The sequence below is a fragment of the Stegodyphus dumicola genome, chromosome 2 (genome assembly GCF_044657685.1).
Source record: "Stegodyphus dumicola isolate Sdum_Otavi_A_Nest chromosome 2, ASM4465768v1".
NCBI classification, from domain to species: Eukaryota; Metazoa; Arthropoda; class Arachnida; order Araneae; family Eresidae; genus Stegodyphus; species Stegodyphus dumicola.
In genome coordinates this window covers 214350339-214375189 of record NC_140769.1, presented here as the reverse complement: position 1 = coordinate 214375189, position 24851 = coordinate 214350339, and the positions used below count along the sequence as shown (strand labels likewise).

Here is a 24851-nt window from a genome sequence, read left to right as displayed (position 1 = left end):
ATTTTATTTCTGTAATAATTTTTGCATGTGTTGATAGTATTTTAAAATAAAAACAAAATTGTCTTTGTTTTTATTTTGCGCCAACATAGCTAAGGAAAGTGATGTTTTGGTTCAAAAATTCGATAGCGAGTTTTCAGTTAATAAACTTAAATTAGGGCTCCCATAACATATTTTTATAATGATATCTGTCTGTATGTGTTTGATGATTTTTTTTGTCCACAATAACTCTTGCATCAAACTTCCAAAAATGTCAGTTTTCTGCATTTAAGCTTTCTGTATTCATAGAAAGAGTTGATTAATATTATGTAAATCTGGATAACCAGAAGTGGTACTCTATTTGAAGCTCATAACAGTTTTTAATGGAAAGCTATTAAATTATAATGCAAAACTTTGGTATTTAAGACTTCTGTGTTAATGGGAAAAACATGTTAGATTTTATCTAAATTTGATAAACCAGAAATGATTCAAAATTCATTAGAATGTAAGCCAGAAATATTTTTTGTGTAATCACAAGCATAAATAAGTAGCATGGGATGCCATCTTTTGGCACATAGCAGAAATTTCTGGATAAAAATATAGTCTTTCATCAATATCAGCAGTTTCTTGGTGTGATACCGTGGACAGAGTGCTATAACTTTGCCTATTTGTCTGTTTTGCGCAATAGAATTTCACTGTCATTTGTGCAATGGCTGCTAAGTTATTTTCTCAATATTTCAGGCCTGTGAGTGTTATTTTATATGAATTCTATTTACCCATTTTCATCTGTTATAATATGTTCTCTGTGAGTGAAGGTCAATCCTTATGATTGAAAGATTTTTCAAATTTCTGTAGCAAGAGGGTTAATACCTGTAAAAAACTTAGATGAAAAGTGGAGATGTCAACAGTCATGCCAGAAAATATAGACATTTTGTTCTGTCTAAGATTCTCAAAGTAGTGAATATGCCAATATATGGGACATTTTCACGATGTGCATTACAAAAGCTGAAGCTCCATCTCAAACAATGACAGTGCAGTTTGCAATATTGAACTGTGCTTGGATGATGAGAACTGTTTTCTACAGTATCATCAAAAATAAATTAACATATAATCTGGGTGATATTGTAGTGTGCCCACTAGATTTTCTATAGTAATTTTTAAAAAATTCAGTAAAAATTTGTTATTTATGTTAATTATTACCAAAATGTTAACCATGTGATAAGCAAATAAATTTTACTGATTACTTTGGGGGGGTAGCCAAAGGGTTAAAAGCAATGTTTTGCTACTGCCTGAAATAAAATACTTTTGTCTTCCACACATGCGCACGTGGTCATTTAGTAAAGCACAAGATATTTAGTGTTCAAGTTTAATATGACTGTTATTGATTAACACAGGGTTCGTACGGTCCTTAAAAGTCCTTAAATTTTTTGGAATCGATTTTTGGTCCTTAAAAGTCCTTAATTTGGGCCAAAATCAGCTGAAGGTCCTTAATTTTAATCATCTGAAATTTGTCTGTTTTTATGACTGCCATTTTGAGTGTGAATTAGCATTTTGGAGGAATATTTTGGCGATTCACTGACATATATGGTTATCTTTTGAATGGGTTATAATTTGTTTCTATTTCTAATATAAATGATGGGATACTCGAGTTTCTAAGCAAGAAGTGAAACATAAGCATTTCGAAATTCATTTTTTCTAATAAAGAAATCTTAAACAACTTTTTGCTTTTGGAGATGTGAATTCTTTTATTAAACGGTTCTAAATTTGGCAACTTGTCAACATTTTGGCGATTTTAAGATCAGTTTCTGTACAAAATTTTTAATTCCGAGATCTGAAAATTGTTTGACGATTTTTTTTAAAACATCACAACATTTATAAATTTCATTAAAATAATGGTAATATATTGAAATTATATTTAAAAAATAACATTAAAATAAAACATCTCTATTTTTCGCTGTCATATTATAAAGTTTCATTTTGGCAACTTATTATACAATATTATGAATCTGATAAATAAGACATAATGCTATAAAGCGTAATTTATGAAACAGCTCTTAACAAGAGCAAAATTAGCTATGTAATTAATTAAAAATGTCTTTTTAATGTTTTCATAGTAAGCGTTTTCCCCGTCTCGGAATATGCATCAATTTTCTCTATAAAATTAACTTTACACTTTTTCCCTCCCTTTTTTTTTTTTTTTTTTTTTCCAAAATATTTCTTTTTGCTGTTACAGAATTGGTAGGGATAATTTTTCTCTAGTATTTTAGACATTGCAACTTGGAAAGTTTAGAAGGATTTGAAGGCAAGATTTATAGACCCACGATTCTAGAAATTCGAGAAATATGTGACAAAATGAAAAATGTCTCCATGGTATCAACACGTAATGGATGTATTTTACAGAAAGTTTGCGATGAATTTACCTTTTGGAGAATGCCTGGAAGAACAATGAAAACATAATATTTGAATGTTTTACTTCTGATACTAGAATCTTTTTCCTAACATGTTTATCTTCCCTTTATTTTCCCTACTTCTCACTAGACACAAGTATGGAAAATATCAAAACTGCTTCTAATTTTATCACATGGCCAGATATTATAGAAAGGAATTTTTTTATTAATAAAGAAATTGAAAATTTACAATTTAAAAGATTCATCTAATATGTCTTAATGCATCAACACATAGCTGGCACTAGGCATTTCCCACCTGATGCAATCTCTGTGGATCCTAAATTCTGCTGCCTAGTACCTTTCTAAATTCTGTTTCCAATGCCTGCTTCTGAAAGTTTTGCTATTTCCAGATTTTATTGTTCGGTGTGTCACTAAGTTCTAAAAATTCTGCCACATCAGCTTTGTAACCGGGCTTTACCATATATACTTCATATTTCTTCTGAATGTTCATATTACTAAAGAAATAAAATTAACTACTTTTTCTATACATTCTAAATGCATTTAGTGTTTTTTAGAATAACGGAAATCCTTAGTTAGATTCAAAAATTTTAAAATGAAAAGGAAACATGTTGAAGAAAGAAACTGAGTACATAAAGAAAATTACTCTTCAAAAATATGTGCAGTTGTTATTACCATAATTTCCGGAAGAAACGCCGCGGCGTTTACGTGTTTAAAACTTAAATTTTCAGCAGGTGCGATGTTTCTACCCATGCGGCGTTTAGGTACACTAAAAATAAAATATTTCCTATGATGGTCATTGTACATAGTTTGGATGGCCTTGTCATTGTGCATAGACTAGTGCTGTTCCCTCACAAAAGACCACTCAGTTGCTTTTTGCGAACGTTATTTTGTTTACATTCTTTCCCTTGAACGGACCTACATGCCTTATTCACCCTAAAGGAGATCTCAGAACAATAACATTCTTCCCCCTTTCAAATCAACATTCTCATCAGTTCGAATAGTTTCTCTCCTCTGCCATTCGATGAATCTTCCAGGACCCATCCTCTCCCCATCCCTGCCTTTTCTGCAATTTAAAAAAATTTGAAAACTAAGGCAGACACAACTACACCTGCCTCGCAATAATCGAACTCTGAGGTATTTCCTCTTCAGCATGAATGGATTTTTCTTGGCATTCTGCCAGATACAGATCCCATCAGTTTGGGTACAAGTACGTGTTAAATAGCTTTTAAGTAAGAAGGGAGCGGAAAATTTTTGAAAATGTCCCTAAACGGCACAGAAGCTATACTGCTGGTTTTAAGCTTAATGTAATTTCACGTGCTGAACAAATTAGAAATCGAGCAGCAGCTTGAGAGTTTGAAGTGGACGACAGATGTATTCGAAGTTGGAGAGCTGAAAAAGAACTTCTTAAAAATATGCCACTACAGAAACGAGCCAAAAGAAGTGGTACTGTAAGGTGGCCAAATCTAGAGGACGACCTTGCAAACTGGATAAAGGAGCAACGAGGAAAGGGAATGGCAATTTCGACTGTAAAAATTCGCTTACAAGCAAAATTTATAGCAAAACGAATGAACATAAATGATTTCAGAGGAGGTGTAGCAGATTTATGAAAAGAAAAAATATTTCTGTGCGTACTAGAACAACAGTCGAGCAACAATTACCAATGGACTGGCAGGATAAAAAGTCATCTTTTCTAAAATATGTGACACCTATTATTGACAAAAAAAAAAAAAAAAAAAAACTTCTTCGGTCGCAGATAATAAATATGGATGAAACGCCGTTAGCTTTCAACTCTCTTGCAAACATAACTGTTGATGAAACTGGTGCAAAAACTGTATCTATGTTTATGACGGGGCATAAAAGAACGTCATTTACATGTGTGTTAGCTTGTGCCGCAAACAGTGACAAGCTAAAGCCGATGATCGTTTTTAAATGAAGGACTGTTCCAAAGGGAGATGGTATGTCATATATTAGGACTTAGGTTGAGTTTTTGCATCTATACGGCCCACGACGATGTCACGCGCAATTTAATCTATTGCGGCGTTTCTGTGTAATTTAAATTTTTTCCTCGCCATTTTTCTCGAGTGTGGCATTTCTGTGTAATTTTAATTTTTTCCCCGCCATTTTTCTCGAGTGCGCCATTTACGCTGATGCGGCCTTTCTTCCGGAAATTATGGTATGTAACTTACCTGTTGTTTATGATTTCAGCCTTTCACTTTATGATTCAGTCGAGGGTTTGGGGCTATTTAACTTTTACCAGATTAAGTAAACCCTCATAGGTACCTTGTAGAGAGGTTGAAAAGTTAGAAGATAAGCATGCAGAAACAAGCGAAAGCATTGGTTTGCATATTGAGACAAATCTCTAATTGTTAGAAAAGATGCTTAAAGAGAAGGAATTCGATATAAACTAGCCAAAATATTTGGGAAGGCTTCAAATTAAAATGAAGGATAAATATTTTGTTGAGTGTTGTTGTTACAAAACATAAATGTTTTGTAACTATGTTTTGTAACAATAAAAGCTACAAAGCATAAATGTTTTGTAGCTTTTAATGTGTATCCTAAATCATAAATGTACTGTAACAGATACAAAACATACTAAAAAACATAAATGTTTTGTAGTATGTAACAGAAATGTTTAAAAAGCTTAAAATGTTAGTAAACATAAATGTTTAAAAGCTACAAAACCTAAATGTTTTGTAGCTTTTAATGTGTATCCTAATATCGTTTAAGAATCAGTGTCGTAGATTATATATATTTTAAACTGTGAAAATTTATTAGCTTTTGATTTTAATAGGCTTTTTAAACAAATATTGTTAAAAAATAAAATTTAATAGTGGCCATGTAAATCCATTATGACTAAGGTTATCTAATTACCTAATTTAATTATTTATAACTAACTGCTTACCCTTAAAAATTATGTCTACATATTAAAGCAAATTATTGCCTTTCGTTAACACTCACTGTAATCCTAAGATAAAACACAAAAATGTAAAAATTCAAGTAAAACTTATTCTTTGCAACTAGTGAAAATTAAAAATAATACAAAACAACCTATCATCTCTGGTACTTTAATCGTGTATTGGAACATTAAAGTATATTAACTGGGCTACAACCCCTTGGAACTCTAGACAAAGCTATGACACTAACTGCATGAAACAGAGCCTGACTAACTTTCAACACTTCCTAACTGTGTCTACATCAGGCCTTTCAGGTTTGTTCTAATAATATTTTTATGAAATTACACTAACTGGACTCATTAAAATCTTTGTATATTTTTTTCCATTTTATGACAACTATTTTAACTAGCATTTAAAAAAAAAAAGTTTTAAAAATTTCCATAAAATGTTATAATGAAGGGGTTGTGATGAAATATAATTTGTTCTCCCTTGAAATGTTTATCATTTAAATTTGTCTTCATTTAAAATAATTGCTATATAGAAGTAAGGTACTAAATGTCTATAAACATTGTTTTCTTTTGATGAATTCTTATTAATTATTTGCAATCCATGTGAAATGTGAACCTGCTAGATCTTTGTTAATGGAAAAAGTTAACGATATCAAATAAAGTCAGTCTGTTTAGGGACATTCATTCTAGCAGACATTTCCCAATAAAAGAAAAAAATCTTGGTCTTGTAAGTGTTCAGTGCAGGAAGTTTCAAATTAAATTTATTACAGTACAAAGTCTTTGATCCGGACTTCAAATATGCATTTACGCATGCGCATGATATGTTTACTCATGCACGTTTAATGTATAAGGACAGTATCAGCTAGCCTAAAAATATCTAATTATCTATTTCAGTTAATGTTGCAGATTGCTTTATTCCTTAATCTTCTAATTGGATCCAGCTTATTATTTTTTGCAGACTGTTAGAGCAATTTTATGAAAAGTAAGCTTGAACTTTTGATTATGTCAAAAAGAGTGTCAGATTCTGGAGCTGTCAAAGGATCTACAAAGCGAAAGCATGTTTCTATGTACCGCTTCCGATAGTGAAGAAAGTCACATAGAGGTTATTGAAAACGAAAAAATTTCGATTGACAAGTTAGTCGGTATTCTCGATACGGCATTACAGGACTTGAACAGTGGAACTGAACAAGAAATTATGTCTGTTTATAGAATTAAAGAGAAAGTATTAGCACAAAAAACGAAGCAATTTAAACAACTTACATTGAAAGAAATGTTTAATAAAATAAACATAAATATAAACCTTTTTTTTTTTTTTTTTTTGTAAATTTTGATACCCTTTAGATCATAATTGCTCTTTATTTCATAAATTATGGTTTTATATTAATTTTATAATTTCTGCCTGCCATCTTACCAGATTTAAATTGATGATCTATAATCCGGAAAAACCCCTAATACGGAATCGCCGAAGTTTGACAAGTCCGGATTAAAGACTTTGTACTGTATATGTGTTTTTATGTGATATAGAATGTTTTGTATTAGCTGATTTTTAATCCAAGTTCTTTTGGTTTAATATATTTATTTCCCCCTAACATTATATACATTTGACACATCTATTTAACTGGAATGTGAAGCAGCTATTTCTCTACTTAACAGCCGAGTATGCCACAGAAAATAACGTAAGTTTTATTGTTGCTTTCCTCTCCCTTCTATCAGCAAGCCGTATTTTGAATCTCTCAAATTTTGTGTAGTTTTTTATTTTAATTATAACTTAAGAATGATAGGAAAAAGAACTGCAGTTTTGTTTTAGGAAAGTTGAAGCTAAATTTGGCAAAATTTTAGATGTATTATTTTTAAACAATGTAAAAAAGTGTTTCAATAATAGACTTGAAGTCAATAAAGTGAGTAATCAAGAGTTCTAAGTTATCAGAGTGTGATAGCATTGAAAATGTAAATCATGCCACATTCAGAATGTAGAATGGAGAAAAGGTTATGAGCAAAAATTTGATTATCTGCATAGTAGCATGTAGGCTTTCATTGATCATAATTGTCATTTATATGAGAACATGAGTGTAACACTTGTAAAGTAGATCATTGCTTTGTTAATTGAAATGATGATTGATTCAAAACTAATTAGGAAACTGTACGTCATCAGTTTGACATGTACAATGTACCTGCATATAAAAAAGTTCATAGTAAAAGGTTTTTATAAGAATATATATAAAATATAAATTTCATATTGCAGATTTATTAAAAAGGTTGATTGATAGTCTTAATTCAGGTTACAGTTTTTTTATTATTCTTTTGATACATTTAAAAACAAATTTAACTTCATGAAATACTTTAGAATATTTTAAAATTTATTAGTTGTTTGTAAAAATAAAAATCCTCTACATAAAGAACTTTTTCCAAAAATATGTGATGATTTAGACATGATATCCAAGATTTGAGTATTTCTTCTCACTTTATACAAAAATGCATAAAAATTATCTTACTTTGTAATGATCTTGATGCATTAGATAAATCAATACAGAAAGCTAAAATGGTTGCATAAGCTGCATCAGTTGCATTGACTTGTTAACCACTTGCGCTATGACTAAACTTCACAGTTTCGGTGTCGTGCGCTACAATGTAACAAGCGGTAAAGGGTCTCATTTATGCCGCTCTGCGTCTGCGAGTGCAATCCAGACCTGCAACTCGAGAAATAAACAATCTCGTTGTTAGGCAACGTGTGCACCATGCTATTTTCATTTTTGCATGCAGTTTGAGAGAAAAGCATCTCTACATGTGTCGCGCGTCTTTTTAGCGCAAGTGGTTAATAATCATTTTGAATAATACCTGAAACTGAAAAATTAAAAGTGTTCATAATCTTCTTTGATTCTTGTATTTATTCTTCTATTCATGTCAAATAAAAACAAATATTTATTGGGTTTCAAATATTTTTATTTGTAGAGCTTCTTTAACCCTCTTAGTGTGACGTTTTTTTTTTTTTTTTTTTTTTTTTTCTCTGAAATTTAAAATTTTCCCCAAAATGTCATGAATAAATAGTATTTTCTTGATTATAATTTTAAAACAATCCTTTAACTTTGTATCTTAACTCCTTTTCTTCTAAAATTGGATACATTAGGATCTGAAAAAAATTTTCATTGATAATGAATTGGGAAACGATCCTTTGGAATTTTACATCCATAATGCTTTTAGAGGCTTAAATTCTTGGTATGTAATATTCTAGCAACCAAAAATATAATTCATGCAAGATTTTTCTTTCTTTTGTATTTAACAAAAAGTAAGTGGAAATCTTCTTATAACATCCTTTGTTTGCTAATTTATAAGTTTTCATAAAATAAATAACATTCCTTTATTGTTTGCTTTTTTTTCCTCATTATAAAACATTATATTTGATAGGATTTCTGGCATTTTGCTTTGATAATATCTCATGTTTATTTGAATAAAAACAATTTTAAGCTATTGTATTTCGTGTAATGTTATATCATTAACATGTTTTCTGTTTAATTTCTCAAAATTATTCTGTATTCCATAAATTATTTAATTTTGGAAAAAAAATCAACAGCATATAGTCCCCTCACCAACACCATGAACTTTTTTTTGTTTGTTTGTTTGTTTCAATCTTTCAAAATAGCATTTTCAGCAAGACTTCCAAAAATATAAACAAATGAAATAAAATAGCTAAACAGCATCATTACTTTCAGTAAAAAGAAAACTTGGCAGAAAAGTTGATTTAAGAATCCTAACCACTTGCGCTACGACTAAACTTCACAGTTGCGGTGCCATGTGCTACAATATAACAAGCGGTAAAGTGTCTCATTTACGCCACTCCGCGTCTGCGAGTGCAATCCAGAGCTATAACTCGCGAAATGAACAATCTCATTGTTAGGCAACATATGCACCACGTTATTTTCATTTTTGCGATAAATGCCTATCGTCTTTTTAGTGCAAGTGGTTAAAAATTGGGTACTTGTCAAAAATAGTCTTGATGCCTGATTCCTAAAATAATTGCATTTAAGCAGCTTGCAAAATTTTGAAAAAGGAAAATATTTAAAAATTTTTAATGGGTTTTTAATTGTTAAAAATGATGATGTGTGTGAAAGTTAAAATCATCTGTATTTATGAAAGTAGCTGGTTAGGTAGTTTTTCTTTGTTGAAAAGTTATTGTTAACAAAGACATTAGCGTTTGTAATGCCAGTAATTGAAAATTGCTTTATTTCATAGATATCTGCGTACCTGATATTTTGTAATTATTTCAGATTTGTATTGTTTATTTAGGTTATTAACCAAGTGGTTCTTTGGGATAAAATCATAAAGCGTTCTGAAAATGCAACTCTTGATTATAAAAAAATAAATACAAAGTATTATTTCTATGATGATGGTAATGGCTTAAGGTAATGTATTTAAAAGCATTTTTCTTCATTTCATTGCAGTAATGGATACTTTTGTCATCAGGACTAGATTCAGAAATGTTTGTTTATGTATACAGATGCATATGTAAATGCATATATATATATATATATATACATTTCTGAATCTGGTCCGAATAACAGGAAAGTACCCAGAAATGTTCAATAAAATTTGCTTGTTATATATTTAACTGCAGCATTTCTACAAATTCTATATAAACTATACATGTTTGTATCTTATTTGTACCCTTTTAAAATTTATTATTCATTAGTCTAAATTTAAAACAAATAGTATATAAAATATAAAACATTGATTTAATTAAATATAATATCTCAATCTCAGAATCTCGCATCATCACTGCGTTACACCTTCCATCGAGTAACTGCACACTCAATGGTGCCCTCTAGCGAGGTCTTACCATTCTCCCCGCTTAAACTCCCATGGAGTTTACATTTCAATTTTCAGATATTGAGATAAGTCACTAAAATTACACTAAATTAAATATTAAATTGGTAAATTATTAAAAAATATAAAATAAAAGTTTTTCAAGTTCATTCAGTCTTTAAGTGGTAATGGGATAACTTTGTTGATGGCTCATTGAAGAGCACCTGTAGAGGTCTTGACTTCAACTACTCTGACTCGACCATCAGTATCAGGATACACTTGTTGGATGTGAAATGCTCCATTTGGCACAATTCTGTACCGGTTCCAAAATTTAGCTTGGAGTCTCTGAACTAGCTCCCACCTGAAATGAAAAAAAAAAAAAAAAAAAAAAAAAAAAAAAAAAGAGAATCCAAAGCAGTATGTGGTTCAGGAAAGGATAACATAGCATTTCCTGCCAAAAAATGTCCCGGAGTTAAAGGCTGTAAATCTTTCGGATCAGAAGAAAGCGGTGATAATGGGTGGGAATTCAGAACTGCTTCTATCTGAGTAGCTAAAGTAGTTAATTTCAAAATTCATGATAGCTGATTTTGCTACTCTTAACAAAATCCGTTTCACTGATTTTATGTTTGCTTTCCACAGTTCGCCAAAGTGAGGAGAAGCTGGTGGGATAAATTTCCATTGGATACCTTCTTCTGCACTAAATCCTTGAATTGGGTTAGATTTGCAAATATCATTATATGCGTTAAGAATATTTCTCGCACCTTTGAAATTTGTGGCATTGTCGCTCCAGATAACGGCTGGTTTGGATCTTTTGGCAATAAATCGTCGTAAACAGGCTAGAAAAGCATCTATTGTTAACTCAGAAACAACTTCTAAATGCACTGCCTTGGTGCAAAAACAGATGAATAACGCAATATAAAACTTGAAAGTCACCTTTGACCTTTTCAAATTAGGTTTCGTGATTATAGGTCCTGCGAAATCCAATCCGACCTTCTCGAAAGGCTAGAAGGTCCTAGGTAGGCTCCTCTGTCCCTAGGTAGATTACCCATCATCTGGCTTACCATTTGATTCTTCGTTCTAAAGCAAGTGATGCATTTATTTATTACTCCTAACTCGATCTTGACCAGACTGTATCCAATATGACTGTCTTATTAAAGATAATGTAGTCTGTACACCAGAATGCAAGGATTTTCTATGATAATATTCAATAACTAAATTAGTGAAATGATGAGCCTTTGGCAAGAGTATCTGATGTTCCTGAAATTTAGAAAACTCAGAATACTCCAATCTTCCTCCTACTCTCAGTACCTCATTTTTGTCAAGAAATGCATTCAGAGATGATATTTTACTATTTTTTGGAATAGATTGTCCATTTTTTAAGCACATTATTTCCCTTCGAAATTCAGTTGATTGTACGAGTTTTACTAAAACTTCAGAAGCACATATGAAGTCTGTTCTTAACTCTGGGTTCACTTTACAGTTATTTATAAATCTCAAACATAAAGCAGTTATCCTAATTAATTTACTGAATGAGGAGTATTTTGTAATCAAATCGTTTTCAATTTGGCTCTTTTCAACAGTTGCATTTACAACAACTGACTTCTTAAACTCTAACTTATCGACATCTACTTTGGTTTCTTCCATTGATTCTAAGGAGGATGGCCATGCTGTATTATTCATTGCCAACCAACAGGGTCCATTCCACCAGAGCTGATTGTTCTTGAGCTCGCTTAAGGATAAACCCCTAGAAATCAAATCGGCAGGATTATTCTTTCCTATACAATGATGCCATTCTTCTGGGTTGCTGTACCTTTGTATTTCTTTTAGTCTATTCTTCATGAACACCTTATGTCTATTTGGATCACCTTTGATCCAGTAATAAGCTATTGAGGAATCTGTCCAAAAATATTGAGTAACTGGAAAACTTAACGCAGTTACGATTTTATTGCTCAATCTTGAAGACAAAAGTGCACCGATGAGTTCCAATCTAGGAATCGAAAAGGTTTTTATCGGAGCCATTCTGCCCTTTGATGCTACAAACCTAGAAATTATATTTCCACCCTTTAATTCTATGCGTAAGTACGCAACAGTACCATAAGCTTTCTTAGATGCATCTGAAAAACAGTGTAATTGAATAGTGATTGCATGACTGGGCAAAGAATTTTGAAAATAATATCGGGGAATAATTATTTCCTTTACATCTTGGATCTCATTGCACCATTTATTCCAAGCAATTTTTCATCCCAGTCTAATCCTAAACACCAAATTTCCTGCATCAAGCACTTAGCTCTAATAGTATATGGTCCTATAAAACCTACTGGATCGAAAAGTCGACTTATCACGTGTAGTAAGTGTCTTTTTGTGTTAGTTCTTTTTAAAAGAAATGTTTCCAGATCGAAATAAAACATATCAGTTTGTTCATCCCAACCAATTCCCAATACTTTTGAAGCTATCAATTTTGTATCTAGAGGCTCTTCACCCTGGTCTACATTGAAGTTTAAATTCTTGACTTAGCTCATTAGAATTGGTTCTCCACTTTCGAAGGTTCATGCTTGCCTTATTTAGAATGTCTACACTCTCTTTACAAGCCTTTAGAGCCTGTTGAACAATGATTTGCGCACAAATAAAATCGTCGACGTACAATGATTCATTAAGATGTTTAGAAGTCAGAGGAAATATATCTACATACCTTTTCAAGAGATGTTTGATTGTGGCTGCTAGGAGGAACAGGCTAGATTTCACTCCAAATAACACCCTTGTCATCCAATTTCTTGTTTTCATTATCAGTTTCTGGATCTTCTTCCCAGAGGAATCTGGTGTAGTTTCGTTCACTTTCATCTATTTTGATTTGGAGAAAGGCCATCTTAGTATCTGCAACAAATGCTATCAGATTCATTCTAAATCTGATCAAAAGAAGAAATAGGTTAGGCATAAAGATAAGTCCCATGTATAAGCAATCATTCAAAGATAATTGACCTTTTTCATGCGCTGAAGCATCAAACACAATGTGTAATTTGCTTGTAGTCTTATCCGTATGAGGTAGATAAAATGTATTTTGGTGTAAATTTACTTCATTAACTGGGACAGGTTCAATAATAATCTCCGAAATATAGTTCTTTAGAACACTGTTATATTCACAAAATAAGGAAGGGTCATTTTTAAAAGATGATTTCAAACTCAAAAATCTTTTCATTGCTATCTGCTCGTTATTTTCTAATAATGTCTTCATATATGGTTTCCAGGGCAAATTCACTTTGTATCGCTTATTTTGATATGTAATTCCGGATTCAAATTCACTCATTATATCTTTCTCAGTGGGTTCTATGTCAGTTACTTCTGCCTCAATACCCAAATTCTCTAAATCCCAAAATTCCTTGAGTTGATCGGAAATATTGGATTCGTTTACCATAACACTCATTGCAAACATTTCATTTAAGTTCGTGTTTTGGCCTTGCAAACACCACCCAAATATTGTTTCAACTGTAACCAGAGTTTTGTTTAGGCATGTAATTCGACCAGTGACAATATCATAATAATAATCTGCACCTATTAGTATTGATATTTCTTTATTGTTAAATTCATAACAGTCTGCTAGTTGTACATTTTTTAAACGTCAAATTGTTTCTCAATATTTTTATCGGGAGTCAGTAAATGTGTGCCTGAAATATGTTCTGTCTCCTGTGCTTCAATTTCTGTGCATAAATTTGGATCATCTCTATTCTTTAATTTAATTTTAACTACATTAAATGATTTTGTTTTCGTTTCCTTAGCACCAAATGTGCAAATGGAAAGGCTTTTCTTTCTAACAACTGGAAAGTTAAACCTTTTGGAAATGGCTGATAAAACAAAGGAGTAGTGTGAACCATTGTCCAGGAAAATTCTAACAATTTTTTTGCTCTTTTCCATTATCAGTTAAGTTTGAACATGTTTGTAACATAGTATTCTTTTTTGACGATACGATATTCACAGATACGACATTATCGGTTTCTCCTTTTGGAGAAATAATGTGTGGATTATTTTGATTTCAAAAATAAATTGAAACATGGTGAGGTTTATTGCAGATAGGACACAGTTCCTTTTTCAAGCATTCTTTCATGTGATGGTTTGGGGTCAAACAATGGAACCATAGACCTCGTGTTTTCAAGATATCTCTCCATTCATTTGCATTAAATGTAGAGCACGATTCTGATTTATGACCTTTGCTACAAAATAAACACATTACATTTTCGACTGACGCCAGGAATCTCCTCCTTATGCAGAGGTCTTGAAGAATTATGTCTTAATGGAAGTAGAATTTTTATTTTTTATTTTTTCTTGGGAGGAACATAAGTGCACTCGTTGATTCGATGATTTATAATTATTTATTGGAAAGGATCTCTCATGGCTTTATTATTTCTTTATTAAAAAAGGAAAATGACTTTTATTGCAAAATATATTACATACATACATATTCAATGGTTCAACTATATATTTATTCCAAACGACAACCAGTCAACCTAGTTATAAACAGGTTTTTTGCTTTTGTTGTGGTGGAAATTTCATAGCAGTCGCTTTGAAAAAGAATTCGAAGCATTATTTCTTTAGCAATTTTGAGGCAACATAATCTATTCCTCCAGAAATTTCAACTTTCTTCTATTACAGAAAAATCTGTAATTTATTTCTTTAATAATTTCTTTATTAATTTAATTTCTTTATTAAGGAATTGCAAAAAAGTTTTTAAGTCATATTCTTTGTCGCCTTGAATGCTATTAAATTCTAAAATGAATTCTGAAGGAATTAATTTAATTAAAATTGGTGTCAATAGATTTGCATATGATTCACCTGTAATTTCTAAAGAATCTAGGCTTATGATTTGCGTTTCCGCATTATCATATCAATTTCGTAAACTTATAACATCGTTAGGATTTTTAACCGGAGCTAAATTCAGCAAGACACTCAAATGAGTGTTAGTCAAAATGTTTTTATTTCCGAATCTTTCTTTCAATAAATCAAGAGCTTTATCATAATTTTCATCACTTAAAGCAAATCCACTAATACATGCTGCTGCGGTACCACCGAGATAGGATTTCAAATAATTAAATTTATCAACTTTGCTTAATTTAGGATTACAGAGCTTTCAAATAAATTGTAAAAGTCTAACCAACCAGAATAATTACCATAATATTTACTAATATGTTATTTAGGCAATTTTATATTTATATTTTCAGTTTCATTATTAATCAACTGAATGTTTTATGAAACTGTATCAACTTGGATAGAATCAGAATTCATTTTTATTTTAGGATGAAGTTTCGATTTCAAAAAAATTATTTTTTCTTTGATTTCTTCTGAAACTTCTATATCTTCAGGTATTGTCTCGATGCTCAAAAGATTTTCAATTTCATCATTTAAAGAATTTTCTTTTCTGATTAATTGTTCGAAGAATGCTTCTAACTGATCAACTGTTTCGTTTTCGTTGTTAGTAGCAACTTCTATTTTGTTAATTAATTTTGTCAACATCGAAGGCACGGAAGTGCGTTTCTTCCTCAACTTTGACAGATTTTCAGCCATATTTAATTTCTATCCAGGTATAATTCAGTTTCAATAATTCGATAAAGATTCTCTTACCTGGTTTTCGGCGTAGATGCACCAAATGCGCATCAGTGGTTTGAAGATTCAGTAGTAATCCAAGTTTCTCGAATATATGTGGTGGTTCAGCAAAACATAATATCACATCAAATATGAATAAATCAACATCAATAATCACCAATCAATAAAATATAAATTGATTTAATTAAATGTAATAATATCTCGATCTCAGAATCTCGCATCATCACTGCGTCACACCTTCCATTGAGTAACTGCACCCTCAATGGCGTTCCGAGCGCCCTCTTGCGTTATGCAGGTCTTACCAATGACAAATATTCAATTTCCAAGGTAGCCATTTTATAAGCACTGTATCTTTCTATTCAAAGTTGAACAGCTTTCATAGAAAAATTGATTATATTTTGTTTTAAATTTCATTTTAAAATTTATGCTTGTAGGATTTTTCTGTAATAGAAGAAAGTTGAAATTTCTGGAGGAATAGATTATGTTGCCTCAAAATTGCTAAAGAAATAATGCTTCGAATTCTTTTTCAAAGCGATTGCTATGAAATTTCCACACAACAAAAGCAAAAACCTGTTTATAACTAGGTTGACTGGTTGTCGTTTGGAATAAATATATAGTTGAACCATAGAATATGTATGTATGTAATATATTTTGCAATAAAAGTCATTTTCCTTTTTCTTTCGTAAAATGTGCCAAGGTGGTTGCAATAATATATAAGTACCAAGAATTTTTTTTTATTAGAATAACTTTTTTCACTTTCTGAAATTTAACACTAAAAATGGATTTATATTTCAGTACAACTAAATTTTATATTTGCAGTTCTTTATTTATCAATTTCAAATAATTATTTAAACATGCAGTTTTAATACAGCAGAATTATGATAATTTGTGGCTACTTAATCTGTGTTCATTTTTTGGATATGTAAACAAACCAAATATATATTTTCTTAACAATTTGCCTTTTATATGAGAGTGTAAAAAGTATTTTTAAAATAATTTCGTGGATGGCTGTGTGTGTGCTTGCAAACTTTTTTTTGTACACAAAAGTATTTAAAAGTAAGAAGTTGTATTTAACCACTTCACCTTTTGCCCCAAGACGGATTCACTGATTTCAATTTTTCATCGATCGTCGGTTACTAGCTTTGAAAAATCTTAATAGTTCAAATGATATCAAAAGCCCAATGGGAGTCTTAAATACCCAAATAATTGTGTAAAATATATAGATAGATACAGTCAAAAGTCGTTAATCCGGACTCGTCGGGACTTCGGCGATTCCGGATTATCGATTTTTCCGGATTATAGATCATCAGTTTAAATCTGGTAAAATGGCATGCAGAAATTATAAAATTAAAAATATGAAATCATAATTTACGAAATAAAGAACAATTATGATCAAAAGGGTATCAAAATTTACAAAAAAAAAGCTTAATATTTATTTGTTTACTTTATTAAACATTTCTTTCAATGTAAGTTGTTTAAGTTGCTTCGTTTTTTATGTGATAATACATTCTCTTTAATTCTATAAACAGACATAATTTCTTGTTCAGTTACAAAGTTCCGCTGTTCAAGTCCTATAATTGCTGTGTCGAGAATACCGACTAATTTGTCAATGGAAATTTATTCGTTTTCAATAACCTCTGTCACTTTCTTCGCTATCGGAAGCGAATTATAATGATGAGGCATTTGATTTAAATCATATCAAGAAATACTACATTGAGTAAGCAATTATAAGCCAAATAAAATAAAAACATCTGCCCTTAAGATAAGGATAGTGCTGACAGATCAACTTCCAATTCATTGCAAGCGGCTGCGGAGTTAAAGATAAACAAACGTTAAAGTTTAGATAAACAAAGGATATGCCTTTATCCATTTTCTGCAGCAGTTCCACTTTTTGTTTAATGGACTCCGAAAGATACTTTCACTTTGTATATCCTTTACATATTAGTAAATATATATCGGAAATTCTATTTGACATAATCGAAAGTTTAAGCTTACTTTTATAAAATTGCTCTAACAGTCTGCAAAAAATAATAATCTGGATCCAATTCGAAGATTAAGAGATTAAGGAACAACGCAATCTGCAACATTAACTGAAATAGATAATTAGATAATTTTAGCTTAGCTTATCCCGTCCGTTATACATTAAACGCGCATTCGTAAACGTATTTTGCGCACACGCAAATTCGCAGCGGTAAAGGTCTTACGCGCATGCGTCAATGTGGATTATGGGTGTCCGAATTAACGACTTTTGACTGTATATGTTGTATTAGGATTCAAAGCTACTGACAACACTTTTAAAACGAACATATCTCTCTGAGGGCAAATGGTGATGTATTGATTAGAATTCAACTGTCATGTCATCTGGAATTTGTAAACGATGTCAGTATAGAATTGGGAAATGTATTCAAACTTAAGTTTTTACAGTTTTAATTCTTTAAATTTAGAGTTTTTGTTTCCTTTTGTTAAATTCTTTTGAAATAGTTTAATTAGAGCTGTGGAGTTTAATTAAGTTTAATTAGAGCTGTGAAATAGTTTAATTAGAGCTGTTAGTTTTGTATATAACAAGATTAACTTGTCTGTTTTCTTCACAGAGGAAATAAAAATGTGACCCTTTATTTATCCTGGAACATTATACCAAATGCTGGCAGTTTGCCAAATATCAATGGTGATGGAAGTCATGTTTTCACTTTTCCAGAAGAGTACACGACTTCAAGATTATAGAACTGTGAAAGATTTGTGACTCTTAATTTAATAAATTTTCACATTGTATAACCTTCAATTTGCAGTTGTGTTATACAGGTGCAGTTATTCCTGTTACGGTGATATTTTAAAATTTGTATGCCTGTTTGTAATTACATCACATTTCTTAATTATATCTTTTTCAAGACTACTTAAATGCCTTCAAACATTTCATAAATTTTATTCACATTAGTCAAAATTGTTTTGATCTTTTCTACCATTTGGATAAAATATGGGTTTTAATACAATTTGTATTTGATTCTAAAATTAAAATCAACTTTTTTGTCTTGTTATCAGAAATGTGTATTAGAAATCAGTTGCTAATCATGTTATTAAAATATTCCATATAATAGGTTACTGTTTAAAATTGCACTTAATCTCAATGTTAAATAACCACTATATTGTCCTTAAAAAGATTCACCATGAAGGCATCCTTATTCCTAAGCAGATAGCCCTTGATCATAATCTAGTCTAATCCATCGGATTGCCAAGTGACTTTTTGGTTCACCATAGCTATAATTGAATATATATATATATATATATATATAAACAAATGAAATATTTTGGTATTTCAACTCAAAATTGCTGCTAAGGATAGTAAAAAAATGTCCTCTGCTTGTGGCTTCATAATGCATAGTAGCCCAATACTTGTAAATCAAAGATTAAAAATCTTGCTTGTGGGTAATATGCCTACCTACCCACACTGCGAGTGAAAAACTAACTCACCATGAATCAGAACAGCGCTGTAGCAGCTTGAGTTATCATGCTGCAGATCTAAATTGGAGAGATTTAAACTCGTTTAATTTGCATTTCCTTGGTGGATTGAATGAAACAGTGAAGGAAAGATTCAACACAAGAAATACATGTAATTATATTGCAAGGAATTATTACTAAATCGATGTAAATTAAATAAGTTAAATCCAGAATTTGCTATTACTAAAACATCCAAAACATGGCAGTTTAGTTATTGTTTAGCCAAGAGAGTTCTTATTTAAATTCCCAATTTTCCCTGCGTAATTCACGTAAAAACACTTTTTATGTTCAGTGTTTTTTTAAAGGGGAGATATTCTATATATCATTGAAGATTTTAATAACTTATTTTGTTTGTCAATTTTAACAAGTTATTTTTCCTCACTTCATTTGGTAAGTAAAAATATATTTTAGATTGTGCGAGTTCTTTTTCTGTTGTGCCTTGCAGGGAAAGGGATACCATTACTATTAGACATTGTAGATTTTAATAATTTTTTCTGTAGAATACTGAAATTTTACCAGAAGTATATTAGCATTTAATCTTTTCACACAGTTGTGCTGTGCAAGGAAGTTATCTGAAGTAGAGTACTTAAAAGTGTTTGCATGTCTTTATAACTGGTTGATTGTTTTTGTTGTATTTATTGTGTTAAAAAAATCTCATATATCTTCTAATAGGTTAAAATTTAAAATCATAAACTAATTGTACCATTAACAAAAATTTGTAATAGACAAATGAGAGAAATTAGTTTATCATTCTTTGCTAGAAATGCAGGTTCTGTATCTCAAAAAAGTCTGAGAAAAAGTGAAATCTTGTTTTGTAACATTCAATATTTTAACCATCATCACCAAACCCCAACACGTTTCATTCCAAAAGCTGTAAAAGTAAGCAAAGAATTTAATAACTTGTACTATACTTCCAACCTGATTTTAAAGTTGGTGGTTGTAGTAATTGCTGCTGGACTAATTATTAATTATTGCCCATTGATTTTGCACATGTTTGAGTAATTTCAATTAAATGCAGTTCTGTTTTATTTATGGGGTCAGTTGATTTTTTTTTTTTTTTTAATACAAAAGAAATAGTTCAAAATCGTAAGAAACTTTCTTTGTATCACATAAATACCATTTTATTCTATGACATTTTGCCATCTGTCTGATGGTCTTTTTTGAAGAGACATTAGGTTATTTATAAAGAAATTTTCAACATGCTGTTTAATGATCTTCAAAGAAAATTTTCAACATGCTGTTTAATGATCTCCAAAGAAAATTTTCAACATGCTGTTTAATGATCTCCAAAGAAATTAATTTCAGCTCACTCAGAGAATTTTGAAATAACCTAAAGAGATGAAAAGCCATACTCAATAAATTTTTGTTAGGTTGACTGCTAGTATAGTCATGCGTATATATGCGCATATACGCTGTTAACAATTGATGGGCACTTAGGCTACTGATTTCGGTAGTTTGCATATAAAGTCAGACTCGTATGAAAATGTTGGTACACAAGATATTGTGATGGACGGTCTTTTCCCCACCCCTGATGTTACTGAAGATATGGCGTAGTGCCTAAAACTGAAAAAACATGAGTTTTAAAAGTTTGTTTAGCAGTATTTATAGATTCATTTGATGCTTTATAGCTGAGCATTATGTACTCTTTTTCAAATTATTCGAAAAACAAGATCGATATCAAGTTCATTTGCTGTTTCCTTTGGAAAGCTAATAATGTTTTCAAAATGTTAACCAGTTTTTCAAGTCTACATATTTTTTATAAGATATAGATTTTCTGCAGTAGTTTGTATATTGAATGTCAGGTTTTGCATCATTTTGCTTAACAACATTTATAGTACTTAAAGTATCTTGCCAAATATTAAACAAATTCTGAGATTGAATTATCTATTTGAGATCTAGAATCATTATCTGTGTAAATATCTTACATAAAAGTAGCATATTAACATTTGTCATACATATCGTGTAAATACGAAATATTGATATTCAGTAATTGCAAATGATGTAAAATAAATTCAGGCAGTCCCTGTTTTATGGTATCATGTATGGATTCAAAATCCTAAGAAAATGCTCCTAAACTTTTGCAGTGTTTGTGATTTTAACATGATAATCAAATCTAAAAACAATATTGTTGTTTTGCACCACTCATTTCCAGAGTTTATGAAGATTTAATAATATTTAAAGTTTTCATTCATTTCTTAATTTTCATCTGAATGTTTTGTTTTAAAACAAAAATTATGCAATTAATTTAATTTGAATTATATGACCTAAATAATTAACAACACCTGTATATATATATATATGTGTGTGTGTGATGTTGGTTGTGAATATTCTGTCAGTGTAGAGTGAAATTTTGTGACAGTTTCTACTAATTTAAAAAACTTACCCTTATCTTTATCAAATTCTTTGATATTTGAAAAGGTAGATACTGTTTTGACAAATACTGTATCATGTAAATTAACTGCTGTATAACTGATCGTCCCCTCCCTTTTTTTTTTTCTTTCTTTTTTCTTCTCCTCAGCTCCATATAATAATTGCTAAACTGAGTCAATCAGACATTTATTTCTTAACTGTGTTTTATATTCACGATATGTTGAGCTGTTTTTTAATGTGTGCTAAAGTTGTTTTAAATAACTTAAATATATATGGTTATTAAAGCTGCACTGATTAGTAGTTTACATATTTAAATCATGAAGTACTTTGTAACAACAACAAAAACTCAAATTTCAGGCTCTGAATGAATTAACTTGTGATAATTTTTGCCCAATTCTGTGTAACATTCCATATTAATTTTCCAAAGACTTGTGACCAGATTCATCTTAAAAAATTCCTTATTACCTGTTTGTTAAGGACGGTTTTCAACCAGTCTCTTACTTTCATGGTTATAAGTTTCACCTAAGTTCTTGAATTATTAATATTAAAATTTAAAATAAAATTCGAAGTTTCATGTTTCTCTAAACTGGAATCCAAGGCTTTTTTCGAGTGCAACTTCCAGTGACATTATGGTGGGCTAATTGCATCTTCATTAGATACTAGATTAGTATCTCCAGATTTATCTTGTTGTGCTCTTCGTTTTTTAGTGTCCTCTTTTTAAGGAGAGATACCCGAATAACTTGCTATCTCGAAAAACCTTAACAAACTTTCTAGTGCAATAGTAAAATAGGAATCCTTTTATATTTTAATTTTTCTTCTTTGTAGCTGTGTGGGTTACAACAATTATACAACTTATTTTTGTATTTTGGAACAGATAGATGCTTTGAATATCCCCCCCATTTTAATCACCAAAAGAAATTTTAGATACAAACTACAAAACACCTATTTAAACAATGAAATTGATTAAATAACAATTTAAGATGCAATTAGAAATAACTAAAATGTAAAACTGACTAAACCGTGGCTGTTGAAAAAATTTTTGAAGTTGATAATTAGCCATTTTTTATGCTACAGTGTGATTAAAAAATATCTGGCCAAATTTCAAAGGCAGGTAGTTGAAACTGAAGCAAGCAGATTATGTAATGGAATATGTGTGCAGAATTGCCATGCCAACTCAAAAACTCATGGCTGAACTGGTCAACTGGGGTCACCACTCTGGGTGATCAGAGACCACCATGATGTGCGGCTCTATTAGCCTAAAGATTTGACTGGCCGTCAAAGTGCCCCCGCCAGTACTACGCAGGCAGCCCCAGACACACAATACGATGTTAAATAATTGACTGGCCATTGCACTGCTACTTAGACCGTGGGATTACATGGAATTCGGGTCAAATGTGGCCATGCCTGCTACAGAGACCACCAGACTGGGGACTTACAGCCAGTCCTCCCTCAATCTAACCATATACAATGATCTTCCCTCAGGTTCTGAACCACCAGGCTTGTAACTACGTAGGTTGGGGCAAAAGTCATGGCGACTATTTTTTTTCTAGAAGATACCAGTCCGGTTGGAAAATGTGACATATACAGATGAAAGGACAAGGTCTTAACTACATGTGTGAACAATGAATAGCACTGAAATATCATAACACACGAACTTATTGCGGTAGTATACAGGGCAATATGGCCTTCACCATGTAAAAAAATAACACAATACACATAAAGTTGACATGAGTCCCTGTAGTACCATGCGGTCACTGTTCTGCCATGAGGAACAAAGTGGCAAACAATGACACCCCTGACGTCATATGCGATGATCACCATCAATTTGACTGGAAAAGGATTCTGACGGACCTTCTGCTGCCTTGGTGATCCAGGATGTCGCCACTCCACGGACTGACATTTCAGTTCTGGTTTGTATGCCCTGGTTCAAAATTCATCGATAGCGATTTCGTGAAAAGAATTGATCACCGTCCTGTTGCCAGCGTGCAAAGTGGTCGGAACATATTGCGTAGCACACCCACTTTTGAACTTCCGTCAGTGCATGTGGTACCCACCACGAAGCGATTTTGCGTAGCTGTAGCTCATTACACAATATCCTATGGACGGTGTGTTTCTCGATTCCACTTACCCTTTCTAACTCCAAGTAACATTCATCGTCTGTCTTCATCCATGAGGTGCTCAATGACAGCACACTCACCAGTCATCCCGAACGTTGCTCATTACTGGTTGACACACGTCCTTGCTGAAACTTTCTTACCCACCGTGCTAGTGTACGATATGGTAGAGCATTATTCCCAAGGGCTTCTACTAATTCACTGTGGCATTCCATCGCATTTCTCCCTCAGAGAACGGCTATTTAACGTAAGTGTGCTGCTCAACACTGGTTATTTCTATCTCACACAACACTCGCCAGCTGACTGATTTCAGAGCCCTCGCTACCACACAGCCAGCTATCACAAAGCCATCTGTTGTTCTATATACACACTATGCCTGCAGAACTTCCACGTGACACATATGTTTTGTGATCCATTCACATATCTACAAGAAAAAATAGTTGCCATGACTTTTGCCCCAACCCTCGTATTTTCCTCCAGAGTGCTACAACCATAGTATAGTACTAAGTCAGTGTGTACAGCCTAGGGGGAGAACGAGTAAATATCTAATAAGCAGACTAATTACTTACTCTGTTACTATGTTAATGCTATTTTTTTATTCAACTTCTTTCTTTGAAAATAATAGTCATGGTGTCTGAATTAGACTGGAAACTTTAATACAGTTAACCAGCATGCTAATGATTATTCAATACTCTAGTTTTGGAATAAAATGTTAAAAAATTGCACTTACTACGTTCAGGAAAATTTCGGAATAAACATGTTAAGCAAATTAGATGGAGAAAGAATCCATAATTTTTTCACATCTTTATAAAGTCTATGTTTTTGGAAAAACTTAGCTATAATTTTCACCAAGATATTAACCATAAAAAAACCGAGTTAATTTCTTTGCGTATTATTTTCTCATTAAACGGATTTGAAAATAAAGATTTTGTATGTTCAAAGAGTAAATTTTAAAAATATTTTTACTTTATAAACTGAAGTTTTTTACAATCCATTTTTCCATATTAAATATGCACAGAGAAAAAAAAGAGCGGTGGTATCTCTGGGATTTGAACCTTGGGTCAAACTACCAATGTTTAGTTACTCTACCACTTGGTTGTAAAACCTCTTTAAATTAGGCTGATGAGATGCTGTCTGTCGAATAGTATATTACAGAAAATAGAAGATACAGTACTAGTAAACACAAAAGTGAGCTGATTATAG

The 24851-nt window shown here is 31.5% G+C and overlaps 1 protein-coding gene across 1 annotated transcript in view; it reads left to right on the top strand.

Moving 5' to 3' along the window:
- Spase22-23 (Signal peptidase complex subunit Spase22-23) overlaps positions 1 to 18562 on the top strand; it is a 32444-nt gene extending 13882 nt beyond the window's left edge. The window contains exons 3-5 of the mRNA XM_085811730.1: positions 6888 to 6962; positions 9568 to 9683; positions 18264 to 18562. Of these exons, the coding sequence (XP_085667856.1) occupies positions 6888 to 6962; positions 9568 to 9683; positions 18264 to 18393 (321 nt within the window). The 3' untranslated portion in view covers positions 18394 to 18562. The remainder of the gene's footprint in view (positions 1 to 6887; positions 6963 to 9567; positions 9684 to 18263) is intronic.
- The last annotated feature ends 6289 nt before the right edge of the window (positions 18563 to 24851 follow it).